The sequence below is a fragment of the Xyrauchen texanus genome, chromosome 31 (assembly GCF_025860055.1).
Source record: "Xyrauchen texanus isolate HMW12.3.18 chromosome 31, RBS_HiC_50CHRs, whole genome shotgun sequence".
In the NCBI taxonomy this organism is placed as follows: Eukaryota; Metazoa; Chordata; class Actinopteri; order Cypriniformes; family Catostomidae; genus Xyrauchen; species Xyrauchen texanus.
In genome coordinates this window covers 30,672,663-30,697,561 of record NC_068306.1, presented here as the reverse complement: position 1 = coordinate 30,697,561, position 24,899 = coordinate 30,672,663, and the positions used below count along the sequence as shown (strand labels likewise).

Sequence of the window (24,899 nt, the reverse complement as noted above, 5' to 3'; positions counted from 1 at the left end):
CACCCTTCTGTATTTAAACCCTGTTTGTTTGTTCATTCATTGTCGGTTGTCAAATGTAAATGTTTTGGTTTTCCTCGATGTTTCTCCTGCCCGTGCTCTCCGTGGATGTTTTTTCGTGTTTATGTTTTGTTTTCCCCTCGTGGAGGTTTTGTTTGTTCCCAGTGTTGTTCAGTTATTTTGAGTTATCCTGTTCACCCTTTTGTTCCTTTATTAAAGTGCTGCATTTAGATCGCCACTCCTCGTCTGCCCTCGTCTGATTCATAACATCATGAGAGTGTGCAAATGATGAGAGAATTTTCATTTTTGGGTGAACTATCCCTTTAATGTAAAATCCACAAGTGATGCCACCTTTTTAAGGACTCCAACTGGTGATCTCATGTTGGTCTGATAGCCTTGGAGGTAAGGATGAAGTTCTCAAAGTTCATGCTTATAGACTGAACACGTAATACACTTGCGCATGACTTCATCTTTTTCACAAATTTGCGTTTTTGGATGTTTACCCAGAGACGATAACTGCATAATTTTGAAAGACTTGCACTTTGAAACCCGTTTTCCAAAGTTTGCGTTTTCAGGCCCCAAAACGTCGTTGTCATGTAAACTAACAGTCAAAATGCATAAAACATTTTCCATTTTTAGTTGAAAACGTTGTTGTGTAAACGGTCCCTTAATTGTTAAAATATTTGCTAGATGCTAGTTAACTGCTTTTCCTTCACTATTTGGTCTTACTCACATCAATGTACATAAGTGCAATTTATTTTTATCTACAAAATTTTATTCTGGCATTTAAGCATAAGAAATGTTTCCGAACTTATACAAAAAGAGCATTTGTTGAAACAAAGCTGCCAAAACAACTCATTCTCTACATCCTCGACAACCATTATAAATTAGATGCATGACAAATAATTCGATTATTTGTCTTAATAGATTCTCCACCATTAAAATTGTAGTACAATGTTTCGTTGGATCCGCTCACAATTTCTATTGTAAGGAATTAGCTTTAATCAGTGAATTATGATTAATTCACTTATTAGAGTGATATTATTCTCATGGCTTATTGAAAATAATCTCACATGTATTTAGGTACAGCTTTGAAGTGAAATCTTTCAGAAACAGGGATGAGATTATTTATCAAAATATACCACAGTCACGTCATCTTTGAACACAGACAAACTTTATTACTATTCTAAACATAAATCTAATCTAACACATATATATACATGAGACAGGTTGGTGAAAAGTGACAGAATGTGAAATAAATGATCAGTACAGTGAAAATGAACTTTATGGAATCTGTTGACAATACCTTAAGAACCATTTCATCCTTCTTTGAGTCTACATCGATTTGCTATCGGATTACCCAAATTATTTAATTAATACACCAGCACTTTGAGCACAATATTGGAGATGTACTTGCATGTCTTTGTGGTGTTTCTTTGTGTTCTTTGTGTTGCTTGGTTCTTGGTGCTTGGTCAAAAGTTCGTACCATCAATGTTTTGGACCTCTGTATGAATGATGATTTTGGCTTTGAAGCGAGGCCTTCTCATTGGTGTGTGAACCGTAGAGAGTGACAAGCTTTCTCGGGAAGTCGAGTCCCGAGCTTCCTTGGGCCTCACATGGCATGGACCTGGTAGTCAGCGGAACGACCAGACAAAGCACGTGCAGGCAGGTTGAGAGAAGGGCAAAGAGCCTCAAGAGAGAAGAGAGAGTGTTCTTCCTGTTTGGAAATATTTTGACTGTAATTGTCCGCATCCCCATAGGTGTCCTGCACCAATCAGAAGTGACTTTTCAGAGTCACATGGTCAACTGGGCTGTCTTTTCCGACAGTTGATTTATGGTCCTTTGTTCCAGAGACTTACAAATCTCCCACTCAAAAAAAGTGTATATTTAATCATTAACTTTTATATCTTGAGAATGGTACAAGAGACATGATATTCGTTGTCATCAGCTTTCTCTATGTAACCAAACAAATGCTTGCATACCAAATATTACATTCTTTCATGAATATTGTACGTGCATGTAACAAAACATGAAAATCCCTGGTTACAAAATGCTATTGGTAAACATCATTGTATTTGATCAAATTAAGCCTTATATTTACCATTCTTAGGAGAATGAGATGAATCATATAAAATGAAATATTATATTTATCAATTATAAGTGATTGCACATCGCTACACACATTTTAAAGAGGTCCACCAGTCTATAATCATTAATTTGTCAGGTACAAACGTTACCACAATTCAAAGTGATTTTCAGCATTATCTAGAAAGGCTAGATTAAGATGAAATGTCTTAGAGTTGTGCAAATCTGATGGTCCTTGTAACCTTATACAGAAAAGCCTGGTTTAACTCTGTGTGGGGGTTCCTGCTGAGGGCCTGTAATGGATGATGTTGGAACATTCCAAACTGAAAGGCTGGGTTTTTCCTAGATTCAAATAATGGTGCTGGAATTCTTCTGCATATATAATCTTACAACACATACACACCTACTTTACCTGATCACTTCTGTAGCCCCACCCAGTAGCTGTTAAATGGCAATGAGAGAGGTCAGTCAAGAGCAGAGAGCCAATCATAACCGAGGGCATTTACTGTCAAGTCTTAAAGGAGAAGCAGCACCAAAACTGAGCATTTCTGACAGAGGGTCAGAATGAGGGTGAAAAATGATCATGTTTTGCAAATATATGACTGTTTTTTATGCAAAAAAAACATTACTAATAATATGAGTGAACCTCAAGGAACATATTAAAATAATATAAGAAGTCATGTCATGACCGCTTTAAATCAAAAGGATTTGAAAAACCATAAGAAACATACATTTAGTAAAGGGTGTTTTAAACCTTTCACAAATAGTTTATATAAAATAAAAACATGCATTTCTTAATTTATTTGCAAAAGTGGTTTATTAGCACCTGTATTTTTAAATGTTTAATGAGTACCAGTAGTAGAGTACCATTCTTCATTGACCCAGTTTAAGCCTCAGCTGGAATTAAAACTAACTTTCTCTGGAGAATCTGCCATCAGTACATTAGCCAGTTTATATTAATTACTAGTTAATGAAACAAGTCAAGCATTGAAATGAGGACAAGACAATGCTTGCTAATGTTTCTTAGACGTATAGTTCAGTATACATACAAAAGAAATTATAGGAAATTCATAGATAGCTCTGGGCGATGATCATAGCATGTCAAAGCATGTTTCTCTTACAAATCACAACAGAGCATCATTTGTAGTGACTTAAAATGTGATATGAAAGAGAGCAAACAAACCTGTGCAGAATAATTAATAGGAAAAAAAGTCTAATGAATATCTTGGCTAAGTTTGAGAAGTTTGACGGTCACAATAGATGGTCTTTCTAAAATAGCTGGCCAACAGTGCATATTTACTTAGCTCCTCTTCTACAGGCCAAAGATGGAGGATATGAGAATGAGAGTTTCTACATCAACGTGGAGCTGAATTTTCTGGAGATCCCCAACATTCATGTGATGAGAGAATTGTTGAGGAAACTAAAAGAGGTGGTGTATCCTGCCATTTACCAACAACACTGGTTCTCATTTGTGGACTCTACGCACTGACTGAAATACATCAAGGTGAGATTTTTTACTTGTTCATGCCACGATAACATGTTCATTTGGAAGTCAAGTCTTCATCAAAGCTGATTCTTAAAGGTTCACCCAAAATTTTTATTCTGTCATTTGATTATTCACATATGACTTTGTTTCATCTATGGAACACAAAAGGAGGGATTTTAAAGATTGTCCCTCTCGCTGTGGGACATACAATACATACCCATACAATAGCAGTTTTGAGTCACTATCTTTAAAGCTTAAGTAGGGGCCTGTGTAGCTCAGCGAGTACTGACACTGACTACCCCCTAGAGTCGTGAGTTCAAATCCAGGGTGTGCTGACTCCAGCCAGATCTCCTAAGCAACCGAATTGGCCCGGTTGCTAGAGAGGGTAGAGTCACATGGGTTAACCACCTCGTGGTCACGATTAGTGGTTCTCGCTCTCAATGGAGCATGTGGTAAGTTGTGCGTAGATCGCAGAGAGTAGCATGAGCCTAGCATGAGCCTCCACATGCAGAGTCTCCACCTTGTCATGCCCATGAGCCATGTTATAAGATCAATTGAGACTTGTCCTCCACCACACAGATTGAGGTGAGTAACAGCGCCACCACGAGGATTTACTAAGTAGTGGGAATTGGGCATTCCAAATTGGGAGAAAATGCAATAGAGTCTGGCTGCAGACATGCAGATGCACTCTCAGACATGCAGCCACAGACATGCAGTCTCAGACTCACGCATTCGCACTGAAATGCACTCTCAGACATGCAGTCTCAGACTAACACATTCATGCTGAAATGCACTCTCAGACATGCAGTCTCCAACTCACGCATGCGCTCTGAGATGCACTCTCAGACATGCAGTCTCAGACTCACGCATGTGCTCTGAAATGCACTCTCAGACATGCAGTCTCAGATTCACACATTCGTGCTGAAATGCACTCTCAGACATGCAGTCTCCAACTCACGCATTCGCACTGAAATGCACTCTTAGACATGCAGTCTCAGACTCACACATTTGCGCTGTAATGCACTCTCAGACATGCAGTCTCAGACTCACGCATTCGCGCTGAAATGCACTCTCAGACATGCAGTCTCAGACTCACGCATGCACTCTGAGATGCACTCTCATACATGCAGTCTCAGACTCACGCATGCGCTCTGAAATGCACTCTCAGACATGCAGTCTCAGACTCACACATTCGCGCTGAAATGCACTCTCAGACATGCAGTCTCCAACTCACGCATTTGCACTGAAATGCACTCTCAGACATGCAGTCTCCGACTCACGCATTCGCGCTGAAATGCACTCTCAGACATGCAGTCTCAGACTCACACATTCGCGCTGAAATGCACTCTCAGACATGCAGTCTCAGACTCACACATTTGCGCTGAAATGCACTCTCAGACATGCAGTCTCAGACTCACACATTCGCACTGAAATGCACTCTCAGACATTCAGTCTCAGACTCGCACATTCGCGCTGAAATGCACTCTCAGACATTCAGTCTCAGACTCGCACATTCGCGCTGAAATGCACTCTCAGACATGCAGTCTCAGACTCCCACATTCGCGCTGAAATGCACTCTCAGACATGCAGTCTCCGTCTCACGCATTCGTGCTGAAATGCACTCTCAGACATGCAGTCTTAGACTCACGCATGCGCTCTGAGATGCACTCTTTGCTGTGACGTCATATACTCTTCACTATGTCGAAACCGGAAACACGCTGTCGCAAATCGAAAATATATTAAGTTGAAACTGAAGGAACAGACAATTCTATTAGAGCTGCCTTAAAATTTATCTGAAAACAAGTTTTATGTGGTGGATTTGTAAACGCCACGTATTTGGGGTGGAACTTACGACTTTTTAATATTACCATCGGGACTGGTGGGCCAGGATTTTATATAAATCATAGTTCACGGACATGTTGACCGTCTACTCTAATAAGATCAGATTACTATGCAGATCAAAGATCTGACGGTACACGGTGTGTAATGTCTCTTTGTGAAAGGATGTTCGAATAAAAATCATGCAATACTGACAAAATACATGCATAATTCATGTCTGCTGCCAATTAAAATTCAACTTTTCTTGTATACATTCCTATTTTATATTTCTCAGTTTAAGATAAATTGTTACGCGGGTAATGTGTATTTAAGTTGTTTCATGTCAGACAAATGATTCAATGATAATTAATTTAATGAACTGAAATTGCACCGGTGTATATTTCTTCACTTTAGACCATATGTATCCCTTTATAATAACTTATTGTTAAATCATTGATTGCTTAACACAGCATTAAAGCATGAGCTCTGTTGCTATCAGGTTCAATACGCTGACAAGATTGCCATACCAGTATTTCAAACAAATCAGAAAGAATTTAACACAAGACAGTTGTTGATTGTTATGAATTTAGTAAATAATAATAATACAATAAATATTTATTTATTTTTATTTATTTATATTTTATTTCGAACAATAATACATACATATAGCATGACATATAACAATGGCAGTAAGAAGCATTTGATTTTTAACAACATGATCAGTCAAATGCTCGAAAAGGAATGGGAAGAAGTCAAACTTATTTAAACCCACCCCGATCTGTTATAGTAAAGGGAAAAACAAGAGCGAAAAAACACAAAAAAATAAATACAAAATAAAAATTGAAAAAAGAAAAAACAGCATATCTTAATTACACACCATATTACCTCAGGTAAATAATTAGAGTACTATCAACAATGGTAATCCGAATACCTGCCCTGCCAATAAATACAAGAATACATCTGTAAGTAATACCCGCAATGATAATCAGAATATCTACAAGAAAGATAACAAGCCCATGAATACATGAATACAATGATTTAAACCCCACACTCCTTGTACTGTGACAAGACCTTCTGTTTATAGAATTCTTTAAACTGGTGAATACATTGACAATGTTTAAGTTCAACCCCCAAGCTATTCCATAATTTAACCCCGCATTACAGACACATTAAAACTCCTCCTGGTGGTTTTGACCATAGGTATAAAAAAGTTCCCATAGCTCCTCAAACTGTAACTGCTCACTCTGTGTGTATACGTTTTGTATATTAGCAGGTAATAAGTTATGAAATGCTTTAAATAAGAGTTGTGCCGTGTTAAATTTAATATAATGTATTTTTAATAACTTTGATTTGAGAAAAAGTGGATTTGTATGTTCGAGATTTTCAGCCTTGTGTATGGTACGTATAGCCCTTTTTTGTAAGATAAGTAATGACTGTAAGGAGTTATTATAATTATTCCCCCATACTTCAACACAGTAAGTTAAATACGGTAGAATCAGGGAACAATACAGGGTACGGAGTGTATTGTAATCAAGGAGATGTTTGGCTTTATTTATTATTGCAAGACTTTTGGAGACTTTAGTTTTTATGTGTCTGATGTGAGTTTTCCAAGTTAGTTTATTATCTATTGTAACTCCTAAAAATTTTATTTCAGAAACATTTTCAATTTGTATCCCATCTATCTCAATCATCTTTTTGGTATTTTTTATATAATTGCCAAATAATATGGCTTTAGTTTTGTTAAAGTTTAAAGATAATTTATTAATATCCATCCATTTTTTTTTTATACCTTAGTTCAGTATTTAAAACATTAATAACCTTATCCAAATTGTCATCACAGTAGAAAATGTTGGTGTCATCAGCAAACAAAACACACTTAAGTAATTTTGAAACATTGAATATATCATTGATGTACAAGTTGAATAATTTAGGGCCCAATATTTACCCCTATAATAATAATACATATAATAATAAAACACAAAACATGGCACTTCTATAACACCACTATGAAACAATGTGGACTACTTAACATAATACATACATGATAAATTAACACAAAACAAATTAAAGGAACTATTATTACTTAATTAGTTCTGTTCGGCAGTAGATTCTTAGCTTTATTTGGTCAACAACATGCTCCAGAATTGCATGCATGTCCTGCATAAATGTATAAACAAACATCAATTGCTCTACAGCATCATGATCCATGAACTCTGCATTGAAGAACCTGTCCAGGGCCTCAGCAACTTCTTCATCCTCCATACAAAGAATCAGAGGCAGCTGAACTGAACCAATGAGGTCTTTAGGGTGCTCCACACACCACTGACTGACAGTCTTTAGGTCCATCATGACACGGACCTAAGAATAACACAATACAAAAGAAGATAAATAAAAAAGAATCTAAACTAAAATGAAAACAAATGTAAAATCTCAAATGTTAAAAAGCACAAAAACAAATCAACTGTTATTTCGGCCTGATGTTGCTACCCCTCAAACAAAACCTACTTTTTGTGGAGACTGAACCACTGCCTTCTCCAGTGCAGGCTGAAAGAAAAAAAATATTTGTTTCATCTGCCTAAAAAAACAAATATGAGTATTCTGTTTGAGCCTGTGTTACCTTTATTACTGCATTTTTTAAGGTAACATTTCTACACAGTAAATTTACCTGTGATGGTGATACCTGCATGTGATGAAAGACTCTTCCTGTTAGTGAAAAAATGCAGCATAATCTTACCTAGTGTGTCTTGATAATATGCTTGACAATATGCAATATGGTTTTACCTGAGAGATTTCTTCAAACCTCATTTTTCTCAACATAACTACAGGCTGAATATTACCCCTTAGGAAGGCTTTGGACTGGCAAACATATTTCCATGGCTGGAAAACAGTGATAGAATATACAAATGTTATATAATACATTTGTATCTCATTAAAGTCCAAATTTCTCCATCAACATCACACACACCACCATTTCCTTTTTGCCATGTCCAACTGCTCAAAAACATAACAGTTAATGCCCCTTGTAAATGACATCATCTCAAAGGTACAGCAAACATTATTAATACTCACAATTGTGTAGTCAAATGGGGCATCCAGCAACATGTACAATGCAGACTAAATTAAAAATGCGTCAGAATAAGGCAAAAACAGAGTATTAATAAACCACAAATATACTTTACATCTTATCATCAGCATAAATATACCAGTCATTTCCATATGGTTGGCTTGGTAAACACTTATATATAAGGAAAGAAAGGTATGAGTGCATTTTCACATAAGAATGACAAAAAAATTATAAATATAATGGTTCAAATGTTATGTTTTTTACCTTACAAAATTTTTGGTCTTTTCGGTCCTTTTTCCAGGCATTATCCTATTTGCAATATCCCTGTCAAGTATGCAGAGGACAAATAAATTAAGAACAATTGCTGTGTCAAAATGTAAGGCTGTACAAGGTTATGTATGCTCAAGGTTTGAATATTTAAAATGTTGAACCAGTTATGAAAACTAATATAAAAATGATATCATATATTTAAAACAGTCAATATCTCACAGTTGCCTCCATGCGTTCAAGCCCAAGGCCCAAAAGTCTGCACGGGTCAGGAATGCATTTGCTGTTCGAACAATCAGCTCATTCCCTGGTCTCTATGTCCAGTATGTAGTTGAGCTAAAAAAACGCAAAGCCAAAGTTAAACACAAACTTAAGTAGTTGTTGTATTGTTGACTTTATGAAACTAACCAGTTCTTTTTGAGCTGAATGGTATCTTAAAGACCATGATGCTCGGCAGGCAGCAACGTTTTTGCAATTTGTGACTTCTTCACATTTTAAGGCAAACAAAAACAGTATTAGAAGGAATTAAAAAAACGAGAGAAAAAAACAAAAAACATCTCCTTACCAATGTCCTCAATTGCTTGATATGAATGTTGATTCATGCTCAGGTCCTAAAGACAAGCCAGAAGAATTTCGCTTGTCACTGGAATGTGGGGCTGGGAAAGACAGAAGAGGAAAAAAAACAAGATTAGTAGTGTAAGATTATTAACAATAGCAGTGATTAGAACAGACAGAAATACAGAAAACATAAAGGCTACTAACTCAGAACAGCTTGTCCAAAGTCAGACAGGATAACATTTGCTATGCTGTGACCAAGCTGTAGCTGCTCCTCCAAAAGCTTCTGGTTTGTTGATGTGTTTTTGTGATGAATAATGTTGCGCATCATGAAAATATATGTTGAAGGAGCCATGTTATTGAGAAAGTAGTTGTTTTTTCGCAAGGTTGCAAAAAATGCTCAGCAATTTGACTATTCAGCCAACCCTGTAGTTCTGAGACCAGACTGCTTCTTCAGAGAACGTCCTGGGGGTCTTTTGTGTTGGATTCGTGTAGTTTGTCATACATAGTGTTCAGATGATCCAGTGATTGGATGGCCTTTTGAGTTCAGATTATCAGTCTTCTCGATCAACCAAGGAAGGGATATATTGAGCTTGCCCTGCTTTGCTTTACTAATGTTTTCTGGTGCTGAGTCTGCCGGTCTTTCTTCATACGGTTGAAACGGAAGTGATGAATGTACACGTACATTGGCGTGTGTGACCAAGCCTCGCGCAAAGTCATATATACTCACATTAGGAAAGTGTTGCCATGACAAAAGCAAGTCAGCAAAATCCTTGGGACTCTCTGCCCTGAAACTAAACTTTAAGCTGTAAACCACACCATGTGGGCATAGGACAACAGACCACCCACCTGGAAAATACATTTAAAAAAATGAACAAGTGGAAATAACATTATGTAATAATCTATTTAAACAATGCTTCTCACCTGATGCCCCCACATTTTCTGGAAAATCTTACTTACTCAAAGGGGAAGTAGACATTGAGGAGTTCTGGCAATCAGTGAATCTGGAGATGATTGCACGTGGCTTCGTTTCCAGTAAGAAAGCAGCTTGTATTGCCAGCACTCCAACTCACACCTGACGTAATGATGTTTGCCCCAAGTCTTTCTTTGCACATGCACCGATACAGAAAAACCATGGCCACTCCTCTGAACAGCTCACACAGTGGACAGATGTGATTGCATTGTTATATCTTTTGAATGATCAATATGTTTCCTTTTAATGTGTGTGTCCAAATTCTTCTTTAGCATAACCACTGAACAGTGTGGGCATTTACTCTCTTTTTGATTCTTGGAGGCAGTAAATGAAGACTGTGCATGTGTGGTTGTGGATGGAACCAGTGTAGGTGTGGTTGGAGCCAGGGCAGGTGTGGTTGTGGACGGAGCCAGGGCAGGTGTGGTTGTGGACGGAGCCAGGGCAGGTGTGGTTGTGGATGGAGCCAGTGTAGGTGTGGTTGTGGACGGAGCCAGGGCAGGTGTAGTTGTGGATGGAGCCAGTGCAGGTGTGGTTGTGGACGTAGCCAGAGCAGGTGTGGATGTGGATGGAGCAAGAGCAGGTGTGGTTGTGGACGGAGCCAGGGCAGGTGTGGTTGTGGATGGAGCCAGTGTAGGTGTGGTTGTGGATGGAGCCAGTGCAGGTGTGGTGGTGGACGGAGCCAGGACAAGTGTGGTGGTGGATGGATCCAGGGCAGGTGTGAATGGGGAGGATTGTGGAGCCAGTGCAGGTGTGATAACAGATGACCATGGAACCACTGGGGATGAAGGAGGTCGGGGTTGTACATTTGATGGTACGCGCATCTGCAGGTGTGCTTCCATTGCATTTCTCCTAAGAACAGTTTTACTGCAAGTAGGGCAATGGTAATGGGCGTCTGTTCTGATGGCCAAATGGCATCTTCATAATCTTGTATCTATAAATTATAAACACAGTATGCAAATCAGAAAAATAATTAAACAAAACAGCTAAATGTTGACAATCAAGATTAAACAGCTGTTGAATTTGATTTCACAGTAAAAGCTCTTCAAAAAGAAACATTTTAATAAATATGCCTGTGCCAGTATGAGTCACCCACAATTACATTAAGGTAATAAACTTACTTTTGAAAATTATTACCTTTTTTACATGGCCTTGCAAATTATTTTAAATCTCCTTTTGAATCATTGGCTTCAGTGAAGGGCACAAGGGGTAATGATAAAATGTGAAAAAAAGTTGTGCACTGTATAGGTGTTTTTCACCCTCTAAGACTAGTGAGTAATGCATCTGTAAGAACGAATTGAAGAGACAGAAATCAACATGAAAACCATTATCTGAGGTGTCTGATAATATTCTTTAAATTTTTGTTATAATTCTTATCAGAGTCATGTCTCTCTCATTTTCAAGAACCACTGAGAAGAATGTAGAAATTTCCTCGATTATTTGAAGGATTCAATGTTTATATTAAATACTTTGATTGTCAAGACACCACATCTACACTAAAAATTAATTATATGCAGTCTGCGCCATTCATTATCAAGAGAGCGCTCTCTTTACGTTGAATGCAATGTTGACACAAGTTACCTATAAAAACTTCCCAGTCAATTTTTAAAAGCTAAACACAACGAGCCAGTTGTTTCACCACCTAAACAATATGATGAACTTAAAACGATTTCTTGCATGAAGTGTAGTTAACCAGTTAGCAACGAAGTTATATCAAGATGGCAATTTTAGCTAACACTATGAAAAAATATATAATCCTTAAAAGGCATAACTTTTACTTTAACGTATCCTTGAGTAAATAAATAACAACAAAACTAAAATCATACTTACGGCAATAATTCCTGTACGGTCGTGGAGATCAAATTACTATGTGATGCGTGCATGCCTAAACCAGTGCGCTCACATCTGCAGTGCACATGTGTGAGTCTGAAACTGCATGTCTGAGATTGCATCTGCATGTCTGCAGCCAGACTCTTCTCAGAAAATGGGATATATAAAAAAAAAAGCCTGATTAAATTTGCAGGTTCAAAGTTACAGTGAGGCACTCAAAATGGAAGTGAATGGGGCCAGTCCATAAACATTCAAATACATACTGTTTCAAAAGTATAGCCACAAGATGTAAACATTACATCTTGTGGCTATACTTTAACTGCTATTTTTAAATAAACAAGGGACACGTCAAAAATATATTTTCTGTGGTAATCAGCGTTATCCTACAAATGCTGATGGTTGAACTTTACTAGTATTGAACATGGAGCGTTATTTTAACAAAGCACCCAAAAGTGTCATAAAGTATGGAGACAGGTCAATAACATCAGACCTCATTGGTTCTTGTGCGTCTCATGACCAAATGTCATGACATCATGAAAAGAAATCTATCTAGTATATTTGTACATTTTTGATTTTTTTGGTCCGTTCAGAACTAGAGCAAAGAAAGGGAATGCATGATTTCTAGTACTAAAAGTTTTTCTTCAAAATAGGATGCTCTCAAACATTTTCTCTCCAGCTCTTGCTGGCAGGTGCAGTGCGAATTGCAGATTGCATTGAGTCAGGTAAGACGTCAGTGGTGGTGCACTGTAGTGATGGCTGGGACCGCACAGCTCAGCTCACATCTCTGGCCATGTTGATGCTGGACAGCTACTACCGCTCACTCAGGGCCTTCCAGGTGCTGCTAGAGAAGGAGTGGCTGAGCTTCGGACACCGCTTTGCCTCGGTCCGTAATAACTATTCACGCTTTAACAACACTTCACACAAATGTTCATATTAAGTGTAATTCACATTTCATTGGGCATCGAAGTTATTTTAAAGAACTATAATGGCAATTCATTATATTTTGCATTTAAAATTACTTAATTGAGAGAAGTTCTGACATTTCATGCATGTGTGTATTGAATTGTTTTGAGTTTAACCCTAATTTGAAGAGGGCAGAAAAAATATAATTGTTGCACTGGAGGCAACAAATTAGGATGCATTGAAAATATGCTAACGTCTCACTGTAACTTTAACCGCCTTTGTCTCTATCCGTCTGTTAGCGTGTAGGACATGGAGATGGGAATCATGCAAACTCTGAGCACTCTCCTCTCTTTGTGCAGTTCATAGACTGTGTCTGGCAAATGACCCGACAGGTGAGTCAACTCCTCAACTGGATGACCTGTCAATCATATTTATCCGGCCCTCTGATTGATTTTGATGAAATCACTGTGCTGCCTGTTACATTAGAGCACAGAAAAAAACTCAGCTGTGAATTTAACAAGACTCATTGATCAGTTTATAATTGCTCAGTAGTAAGATTAACAAGAGCCAGTATGTAGCAAGTAAAGGCGATTTATTTCCTTACTGAGGATTAAAGAGGAAGTGGGAGCCATTAAGCTCTTAAAGGAATAGTTCACCCAAAAAAGAATATTCTCTCATTATTTACTCACCATTTACTCATCTGAGATGTGTATGACTTTCTTTCTTCTGCAGAACATAAATTAAGATTTTTAGAAGATTACTTCAGCTCTGTTGGTTAATACAAAGCAAGTGAATGGTGACCAGAAATGTGGATCTCCAAAAAGCACATAAATGCAGCATAAAAGTAATCCATTTGACTCCAGTGTCTAAATCTATATCTTCTGAAGCAAAATGATAATGTTTGATCTGGGAGCGAAATCGATTTTTATTTTTTACTTTTAATCTTCACCTTCATATTCTTATTTTGTGTTTTGACGATTTGGGTTCTTCGTGCATATCGCCACTTACTGGTCAGGCCTGGTCAAAGGTGGATATTTATAGTAAAAAAGGAGTTAAATATTGATTTAAACACCGGAGTCATATGATTACTTTATGTTGTCTTTAAATCCTTTTTGAAAAGTCTGGTCACCATTCATTTGCATTGTATGGACATACAGAGCTGAAATATTCTTCTAAAAATCTTCATTTCTGTTCTGCAGAAGAAAGAAAGACATACACATCTGGGATTGCATGAGGGTGAGTAAATCATGAGAGAATTTTTGGGTGAACTATCCCTTTAATCTTTTAAAGTATATAGACTTCAGAGATACAGCACAGTATATACTATCCTAAAAACAAATGTCCCTTTCAAAGTTTTTGTTGTCTTCTCTCCATAGTTTCCGTCTGCATTTGAATTCAATGAGTTGTTTCTCATCACTGTTCTTGATCACCTGTACAGCTGCCTGTTTGGAACATTTCATAACAGTGAGCAGGAGCGAGTATCGAAGGTAAGAATGACTGCAATTACATCATGCATATTGATTTTAAGTTATTGGTCAGCTTAAAAAAATTTAAAAAATTTAAACATTTTTGTAGTTATGATTTGCTCTAAAATATTTAATTGGCTAAATATTGTCTTGTGTAGAGTAAAACTTTCTAGCAAAATATTGTGATGTCTGACTTACAAATCAATCAGAATAACACATTAGCAATTCAATCTGAATTTGAATGATTGTTATAAGTCATGATCACATGATTGAAAAGGTCATGGAACAGTGTTTACATCATTGTGTGTCAACATGTTACACCCCTACGAGAGTGGTGATGGCGTAGTGGCTAATGCACAGGGCTGTTAATCAGAAGGTCACAGGTTCTAACCCCACGGCCACCACCATTGTGTCCTTGAGCAAGGCACTTAACTCCAGGTTGTTCCGGGGGGATTGTCCCTGTAATAATTGCACTGTAAGTCGCTTTGGATAAAAGTGTCTGCCAAATGCATAAAATGTAAATGATTTACAATTTGTCTTTTGAAGTTTTGTAAATGTTTAGCCGAATGACATTACACCTGTGACTCAAATTATTACAGTTCATGCAAGTCCAACTTTCTGTTTCAAACTAGTCATCAATGGGTCAAATTGCACATTTACATTTACATTTATTCATTTGGCAGATGCTTTTATCCAAAGCGACTTACAAAAGAGGAAAACATAAGCGAATCATCTTAAGGAGACATTTGTACGAAAAGTGCCATATTACAAAGTTTTACTAGCATCAGAATAGCATTCAAAGCAGATTTAAGTGCATTGTATTTTTTTTAATGACTGTTTAAGTGCTCTTGGAAAAGATGTGTTTTTAGCAGTTTTTTGAAGACAGAGAGTGAGTACACAGTTGAACAAATGAATTTGATTTATGTTTAGGTACTATACATATTTTTGCAGGAGGTGCACAGTAAGACTGTGTTTCTGTGATCATATGTGAACAGTCAAGTGGAGGAATTTACCAACCCGCTGTACGTGAACTATGAGCATCATGTTTTGTATCCAGTGGCCAGTCTGAGACATCTAGAGCTCTGGGTCAGTTATCACATGCGCTGGAACCCTTGCATGCGGCCACAGGTGAGGATGATGTATTTTAAAATCTTTAGTGGATGTAGGCAAAAATGTGGGAGTCCTTATAATCTAAATATAAAAAAAATAACAACAGACATACAGAAAATAAAAAATATACAGTATATATACACTTTATAATTATTGGAAAAGTTACACATGAGATTTTTAATGACTAGAGAGAATCAGGACCTTGGTTTAATGTCTCATCTGAAAGATGTACAGTATATATACTGTATATGTATATATGTTTTTATTTTTGGCCTAATTAATAAATATAATCACAAATATGATTGATGCTAATTTAAATGTATCGGTAACCGACTTACTGAAATATTTAGGAATTTATTTTAATAAACGAATTAAGTTCAAGGATTTTATGCTAAAAATTGCCCTAAAAATCAGATCACTGGGGAAATATAGCCCCATAATAAAAGAGTAAATTTCAGACCCTGGTCTTTGTTAAGAAAACCATGCTCAAATGTTTCAGTTGCTTTGCTTAGTTTTGTATTGCCTGTACCATACACAAATTACTACTCACTACTAATGAACAAGTAATATAATTCAGAATTATCAATACTGTACAATTTGTGCATATTTGCTTTGTTTTACATGAGATTGTGAGCTACACATTTGTGTTACACATAAACAACAGCCTTCAAATAACCACTTTAATTTTAAATACACATTATATCACATTATATTAGTTAATGTAAGTTGCCTCATGCATACCAATTATTTTTTACTCTGAAGGTTCTTATCTAAATGTATTTATAATGCCAATATAAAAGTGACTACTACTTTTAGTATGTATATTTAAGGTATAGTTCACCCAAAAATGAAAATTCTCTCATCATTTACTCACCCTCATGCCATCCCAGATGTGTGACTTTTTTCTTCTGCTGAACACAAAAGATTTTTTAGAGAAATATTTCAGCTCTTTAGGTTTATACAATGCAAGTGAATGAGAACCAAAAATAACTTCAGAGCTCCATAAAGCATGTAAAGGCAGCATAAAAGTAATCCAGTGGTTTACTATATTAGCGCACCAAGCGATATGATAAGTGTGGGTGAGAAACAGATCAATATTTCAGTCCTTTTTACTGTAAATTCTCCACGTCCAGTAGGTTGCGATATGCACAAAGGATGTGAATTGCCAAAACAAGTGAAAGTGGAGAATGAAAATAAAAAAAGTCTTAAATATTGATCTTTTTCTCATCTATCATATCACTTCTGAAGACTTGGATTAAACCACTGGAATCATATGGATTACTTTTATGCTGCCTTTATGTGCTTTTGAAGCTTCAAATATTTTGGCCACCATTCGCTTGCATTATATGGACCAACAGAGCTTAAATATTCTTCTAAATATCTTCATTTGTGTTCTGCAGTAGAAAAAGTCATACACATCTGGAATGGCATGAGGGTGAGTAAATGATAACAGAATTTTCATTTTGGAGTGAACTATCGCTTTAAATGTGGTTCACGTGCATCAGATGTAAGTTTTTATTTGTTAATAACAACTGTCATAACAAAACTTTCTCATGTTTAAGCATAATGCTTGGACTAAGATTTGTAATACTTTTTTTAACATTGTTTCAATTTATGTTAAACAATGAGTTTTGTGTTTGGAAGAATAACCAATATCCTTCAAAAACTGCTATTTTACTGTATCTGCTGCATTTGGTTAAAGTCCAGATTATTTTTTTAATCTAATTTCTCTACAGATATGCTTTAAATAAAAAATAAAAGCTGTTTATTTTCCAAAAGATGGGTTTGAAGACATGTAAATGTAATTTGAGCCATGTATTTATAAAAAAAAAAAAAAACTGTTTTTCGTATTGCTCTGATGTAGCTACCTTTCATTTTAACATAAATATGATTAGCCTTGACAAATTATGTTGTCTGATCCAGTCAGGAGTTTTGAGTCTAACTTAAGTCAAACTGTAACAGTATTTTTCAATCTTTCTCTTAAAGTAAGCCGTCCCCGTTTTCATATGGCAGCCAAACTACACTATTTCCTTCTCTTTTACTTTGTTTTCTCACACCATAAACATGACAATATATGTTGTCAGTACTCCGTAGTACAGAATACGGTTTCTCAACATAGTGCATTGTACTGCTTTGTACTTCACTCACACACGTGGCTTCCAAGAGCTTTTCAACTTCTGTTTTGACAGCCATTCCCGCCTTGATTTTGAATAATGGGGCGCGTCTTTGGCTTTTTGTCCAATGGAGAGAAGCATGTGATTAATATTTATAAGCCTTTGTCCAATCCACAGTTGTGGAGGCTATTTTAAACGCGTGCCGGGACTGACCAATCAGGAAGGTCTCGTAGTGAGCTAGCGCGAGGCTGTGTGGTGTTCTATATAGAGGAAGCGCGAGGCTGTCAGTGACTGAGGAGAACAGACAACAGGACAAACACAATCAGAAGGTGTGTATGAAACACTTCATTTTAAACTTGCTCTTTGGGCCCAGTATCTTCATTTAAGCGTTATTTTAATTATTAATCGGCTTATTTAGTGCGTTAAGGATAATTATATGTAATGAATGTGTTTATTCTTTTAGAAATTCGTAACCGTGAAAGGTTAAAGGTGGTTTGTATTTCATTAGATCTATGCTATTTTGTTTTCCATTTCGAAATCGTAACCCGGAGATTTTATAGGGATAAACCGAAGTTGAGGGACGAACATGCTTTTAAAATGGCTGGCAATGTAAGAATCCGGTTCAGACAAACCACAGGCTGCCCACTAGTCTGAAAAGCTGTCGTGAAGTTTGCGACATATCGTCGCAAAATTTGCTGTGTACCTGTTTTACATCGTTGCGCGTTTTGTAAGTTATGAACACCATTGAGCTGTTAAAGCGCTGCTGACGTTCAATGTCAGTCATGGCTGATTTGACTCTGACTAATACAAACTGATTTGCGCCGGGCGGATTTTTTAATCCTACTATGGGGTAGGATTTGGTGATGAATATTAATTATTTTCGCTGGCGTTGTTCGTCACATTTCCTAGCGCGTCCATTCACTCTTCCTAATTATTATTTATGAGCACAGCCATAAACATAGTAGTATTCGTTAATTTGCCTGCCCTCACTGACGCCTACCTACATCACGTTGCAACCTATCTGTCATGCAAGGCGAACGCCACAGTGCGTAATTAATATTCATAATCCGTACTTCCTCCATAGTAGGATTAGCAAATTCGCGTGCAGCACATAACTTGTAAAACTTGTCAAAACTCGCCATTGCATACAGTGTGTCTGTTTAACCAATTTATATATAATATGTTTCCCATTGCTGCGCGAGTACCGGCCCGTCCTACAGGCGATATAGGCGGCCGCCTTGGGCTCCATCATATCCGCGCAGACCCCATTACAGAGTGAATATTCAAACTAATAGGCTGCCTTTTATTTTGGAAACGGATAGCTTTTATTTTGAAAATACTTGCACATGTAGCAGTATATAGTCATTCGCATAATTTATTCATACAGCAGGGAGCTGAAGCGCGGTTCGTAATGCTGAATAATGCAATATATATATATTTTTTCCCCTCTTTGTGGCTATTTGAGTCTTTTGAGTCTTACGTTGTTTAAAGGATTGCAAAAATAGCGCTTATCAAAGCATGGGGCTTTTCAATAAATTAAGAATAATCTGGGGAAGGAATTAAAACACTGCAAATATAATGATGAAACTAACTCAGTGAGTGAAAATGAGCAATTAATCTGCAAAGTTCTACACTTTATGAGGTATGTTTATTTACTTTTAAATTGTTTGTATGTCCATATTCTGACCAAATTTGTTATATTTTTATAAACATTTACACAAATTATGTGAGTAATTGACATGACAGTTTAAGTATTGTCATCGGTGTCCTACTGTGTGACACTTTCTTCATCTTACTATTTTAAACAACATGTTATGAGCTTGTATAGCTATATATTTAAGCAATATCACACAAGCATGCGATTTGGCCCTACATCAGCACTGCTGTGATTCAGCAGCTGGCACGAGTATTAGTAATACACCGATCACCATTCGCAGTTCTATGTAAACAATGACTAAAGGATTCACTTTACTTCACCAACTGGCTCATATAACACACAATGATCTTTTGCCACCACCTGCTGGCTAACATATGTAATTTCAAAAATAAATCCAGTAACTCCTAACAGATACACTTTAGTTTATAACAGCATGATGCCTAGTGATACACACACAGTGAAGCTTTGGAGTGCTGATGCTGTCACACCATCAGTGCTCATGGAACGTCTCTCGTCCAATCAGATTCGAGGACCGGAACTAACTGCAGTATATACATATATCATATATTATTATTGTACTTGTTTTTTCCACAACCACATATTAGCTAAGACAGTATTTTATTTCTACTTCTAGAAAAAAGTTGAAAGGTGATTTAAGCTCTTTTAAAAACTTTGAAGAAATGCTAACTTGTCACAGCACCTAAAATACACAATTTTATCCTAACATCTTTATGTTGGGAGAAATGTTTTCAGGCATGTTATTTATCTGAGCTATAAAGTGCTTATTTTAGTGTTTTCTCAAACAATCTCATCACATTTATAGTGGTTTGTTTTAAAGTTATGACAATTTTTGCACTGTGGGGCCAGATATATATATATATATATATATATATATATATTTATTTATTTATTTATTTTTTAAACACAATTTGAAATTGAGCCAGAAAATGAAATCAATGAGCCTGTTTGTTGTGGCATGTTGTTTGGTGTGCTGCTCTGGTCAGAAAGTCCAGGGGCACTTTTTATTCCCAGTCTGCCACTAGTTACATGTGATATGATGTCAAAGTGATCACATAAAATGAAAATATGACCATCTTATCATGCTTCAAGTTTGTATAATCAGTTTGACCCTTTCTTTACATACACAACTTTTATTGCAATGTGTGTTTTTTATTTCTCATATCCAGAATATACTTGGGTTTTTGGTTTACTATATTATGTGCAATTCTAGGTGATCTTCATTGGCATAATAACAATGGCAAAAGGCGATCCAGGGAAGCCCAAAGGCAAGATGTCTGCCTATGCTTATTTTGTGAAGACGTGCCGGGAAGAACACCACAAGAAGGACCCTGGAGTCACTGTTAACTTCTCAGAATTTTCCAAGAAGTGCTCTGAGAGATGGAAAGTAAGTAGATTGGCTTTAAGAGATGTCTGTATACTGAAATTGAGGTAAAAGTGATGCATTTTTTGAAGCCTGAATGTGGCATCTCAGAAGAAATTGTCATTTATTTTAGACTATGTCACCAAAAGAGAAGACTAAATTTGATGACCTGGCCAAAAAAGACAAGGCCCGGTATGACCAGGAAATGATGCATTACAATCCAGGACAGAAGGGTAAGAAGCAGAAGAAAGACCCCAATGCTCCAAGGCGGCCACAGTATGTATCCTCACCTTCATCCTTTTAGAGTTGGCAAATAAACCAAATTCTTATGGTTCTTCTGAATTAAATAATTAATGTTCAACTTTAAAAAAAGATAGAAAAACAAATTTTGTCTTTGCCTTTCCAGGTCTGGATTTTTCCTGTTCTGTGGTGAACACAGGCCCAGTATCAAAGCCCAGAACCCCAGCCTGGGCATTGGTGATGTAGCCAAGAGGCTGGGTGAGATGTGGAGCAATCTCTCCGATTCAGAGAAGCAGCCCTTCCTGTCCAAGGCCAACAAACTCAAGGATAAGTATCAGAAGGTGAAGGGGTGGGGTTGTATTAAAAAAAAAAAAAGGCATCTTTCAAGGATGCCATACGTGGCTGCATTACATTCTTCATATTCCAGTCACAATTTACTGTCCACATATGGGAATTGTAAGCGAATATTGATATACCATGACGTGTTTTACTGTCTAATATTCCAACCTAAAATGAATTGACCGTCCACATGCAGAGCAGCACATTAATATGAACAGTTTTAAAGTGCTCTGATGGGCGTACCGTCTACTGAGGTTGCCACCAAACTCCCACAAAAATGCATGCAGGAGAGGCGGTTGCTTGCTCCATTACACTTGAGATGATGGATAAAGAAACATATTTTCAAATGCTCATAGAATTACAAATGTTTTCCTTCATGCGAAATAAGGGCTTGTTGGTTTTATCCGAGAGCCTTAACCTATCGTGAGAGAGTGAAGAATTTAGGACCGAAATACTATTGCATAATGTAATATAATTGGTGGTGTTGTCTGGGTTTCATAAATGATATAAAGTATTACTTTTTATGCAATTCTATACCTATGCAATAAATAAGGAACAATTTAATATTTTTAAAGCCTTAAGTAATCATGTAGCCCCATTTTCTTAAATCATTTCAAGTCAAATATCAATAAATTACTAAAGGTGTAGGCCTATCTGTCATTAAGCACATGTACACCTAAAGTAGGACAATTGCTTAAAATAACCACAATTATTTATGAAAAATTGTCAGCCAAATTTCTTTATCGTGACAGCCCTAGCTGCAATGTGGTCGGAGTTCTCTGTGGTGTGAACAATAAGGGGTCTGCGACCACATTCATGTGAAGAGGACCAAAAAATATACTGTCCTCTTAAGTCCACTTTACATTGTGAACACCAAAAGCACTGAGGTAATTTCTGGCTGGTTCCCTTTCTGGTTCACTTTAACTGAACTGGATTTGGTTCACTTAAAACGTACTATATGTGAAACCACCGTAAGTAGACCATGAAAAGGACCCAGTTCTCTCTGCGTTCACACTGTCAGTGGCCTTTAAAGTGGGCTTAGATCACTTTTTGGTCCACTTTGATCCTTTACATGTTTTGGATTCACACTGTGTTGTTTTTGTGGAACCCGGATAACTTTTTAAAATAAATGTAATGATGATTATTATTAATACAGTTATAATAAAATTAAGAGTTCAGTTAGCTCTACACATTAACTTGTGAGATTATTAAATGTGTTAAATACCCTTAAAATGAATAATCTGCATAAGTACAGGTATGTGTTTAATAAAACGTATATTTTATTGATCTGCATCATTAAAAGAACTGTTTTACATGGTGTAAATATACAACATCTTGTTTTTATATATCAAGATGGAAAATCTATGCATTAAACTGAATGCATAGGATATTTATTTAAATTCAAGAAATTAAATCATGGTGATTAGTCATATTACCAACATAAAAATACGAATCATCATGGTTTTATAAATTGACCGCCTCTGGTTACTTCCATTCATTGGAAATAATAGTAACCTATTCCTATTATAATCTCTTAACGTTCACACACCATTACCTATGCAGTCCAGTTAAAGCCTCAAGTCTTCATTTGTATAGGACACTGAAGAAAGATTTGAGTTTGTTTTGTGAGAAGTTTAAATGGTTTTCATCAGCAAATTCGTCATCTGCATAGAAACCAAATAAGCAGCTTGTCGTCATTTCTGGTGTAGTATGGTAGTCTGTCAGGGCCAAACATGTTTGGCATTACACAAATGCAAAAATCAGGTGAGCCGTACTCGGACAAAATCCCGAAATGGCTTCTGAGATAGTTTGGAGTGTTCACATATGGGCCAAAAATACCGCAAAACATACTATGACCCCTGAAACGGACCAAGTGTGAAAACGCCATTTAACAAGAGCTATTCAGAAATCTATTAATATGGGTTTAGACTCTGAATTTAGTAAAAGTTCTAAAAAAATGTTTTATGTTCTTAACTCATTAACTGAGTAATTTAAGCTTGTCCATTTTTGGCTGAAGCAGTCACCGCTTTAACAAACATGTCACATTCCTTCATGGGTCGAGCTTTAAGAAGAGTAGTTCAATTAGTTGTCAAAAATCCGACTGATATATCGGCTAGACCGATTCATTTGGCTGAAATTTTGCAAGAATCCGCCAAAGACTATTTGCTTGGATGATAAACAAGTGTTTAAACTTTTCCCTTGTCAATTCCATAATCTACAAAAAGATACATATTGGTAATGGCCATTGAAAAACCCACATCAGTCCACCACTAGTTAAAAGGTACTTCCACCTTGTAGAGCAGTGCAAAGCTTACAGATTTATTTCGTCCTATGTTAATAACCACTTCTGTTTGACAGGAAACAATTGACCCAGGTTATTGTTTTAAACCGTTGGCTGATGTTCAATGGTGTGGATGATTTCTTTATTGCTTAATTTCTGCTTCCGTGCAATATAAAAGCATGATGATGTCCTCCGGCTCCACTTACAGTTTATACAAATATGCCCCCCCACACCATTTAATGCAAGTTAAACATGACTTTAGGCTGTCAGTCATTTATAGATATGCCAGGATGGTGGAAAAAAAAAAAATCGAGTAGTTGTCCATCAACTGACTAAACTCAATTCTCACAACATTGAGAGACTGAACTTCTCAAGAGCATTTTTGTGTGTTGATGGCTATGGTTAGCAGTGTTTCATCTTGGTCATGGGTTTGTAATGACATGAGGATGAAACCTTTAATGATCCACCTTGTTTAATTTTGCCAAATAGGTGTAGTTGTATGAAAATGACCAAATATCTGTACGACAGAAGTTTTCATTTTGGTTTTCCTTTCTCAGGACTTGGCAGACTATAGAGGAAAGGGCAAAGGAAGTGGAGGAGCATCATCTGCCAAATCCAAGCCCAAGGTTGATGAAGACGACGATGATGATGATGATGATGATGATGAAGAGGAGGATGAAGAAGAGGATGATGATGAGGATGACTAAAGAACTTTGTCTCCTAATTGTGCATTGAAATTTGTTTTTGTTCGCTGCCAATTAGTTTCCGTTGAGTCTTGTCTAGGCTGCTTTACACTGATCACCAGTAGAAACGCCCGATGCAATGAATGCAAGCTCTGACTTTAGACAACCAAACTCTCATCGTGCTGGGTTTGCTGGTGGTCCTGTTAAAGCTTGCTATTAAACTGTATTGGCAAAATATCTCCTCACGGTTCAACAATAAATATAAGTGCTAGCAGCACCTACTCTTTTAAAAATATTTAAGGTGGTGTCTTTCTGTATGGCTGTTCACTTAAAATTTGTTATTTTTCATACTCTCCCTGCTTTCAAAATGCACAGTTTGAGAATAGACTTCAGATTTCTTTTCCCCGTTTGGCCCCATAACCTTCCTGCATTGAGGATGTTTGTGTTGTGTTATTTTAATATTATTTGTGTCATTTTTAATAATTACATTGATACATTTTATCTGTATAAATGTCTGGGGACATTTCAGCTTTAACCAGAGGCAAGTGATCAGTTTTTGCTGGGGAAAGCTCTTATTTGCACCTTCAATTGGTTACTTTGGTTCTATGTATAGGTGACACTGTGATTTGAAATAAACATAACGTTTTTGAATC

The 24,899-nt window shown here is 36.8% G+C and overlaps 1 protein-coding gene and 1 pseudogene across 1 annotated transcript; both read left to right on the top strand.

Moving 5' to 3' along the window:
• LOC127624919 (myotubularin-related protein 2-like) overlaps positions 1-18,152 on the top strand; it is a 23,144-nt pseudogene extending 4,992 nt beyond the window's left edge.
• Positions 17,924-24,899, top strand: LOC127624740 (high mobility group protein B3-like). The gene is made up of 5 exons (XM_052099594.1): positions 17,924-17,994; positions 20,554-20,727; positions 20,837-20,979; positions 21,110-21,284; positions 24,121-24,899. Exons 2-5 carry the CDS (start codon positions 20,578-20,580, stop codon positions 24,268-24,270), a joined length of 618 nt encoding a protein of 205 aa, XP_051955554.1. The 5' UTR covers positions 17,924-17,994; positions 20,554-20,577; the 3' UTR covers positions 24,271-24,899.

Coding starts and splice junctions, on each gene's coding strand:
- LOC127624740 (XM_052099594.1), top strand. CDS start 20,578: ATGGCAAAAGGCGATCCAGGGAAGCCCAAAGGCAAGATGTCTGCCTAT. Junction 20,980..21,109: donor AATGCTCCAAGGCGGCCACA/GTATGTATCCTC, acceptor TTGCCTTTCCAG/GTCTGGATTTTTCCTGTTCT. Junction 21,285..24,120: donor TCAAGGATAAGTATCAGAAG/GTGAAGGGGTGG, acceptor TTCCTTTCTCAG/GACTTGGCAGACTATAGAGG.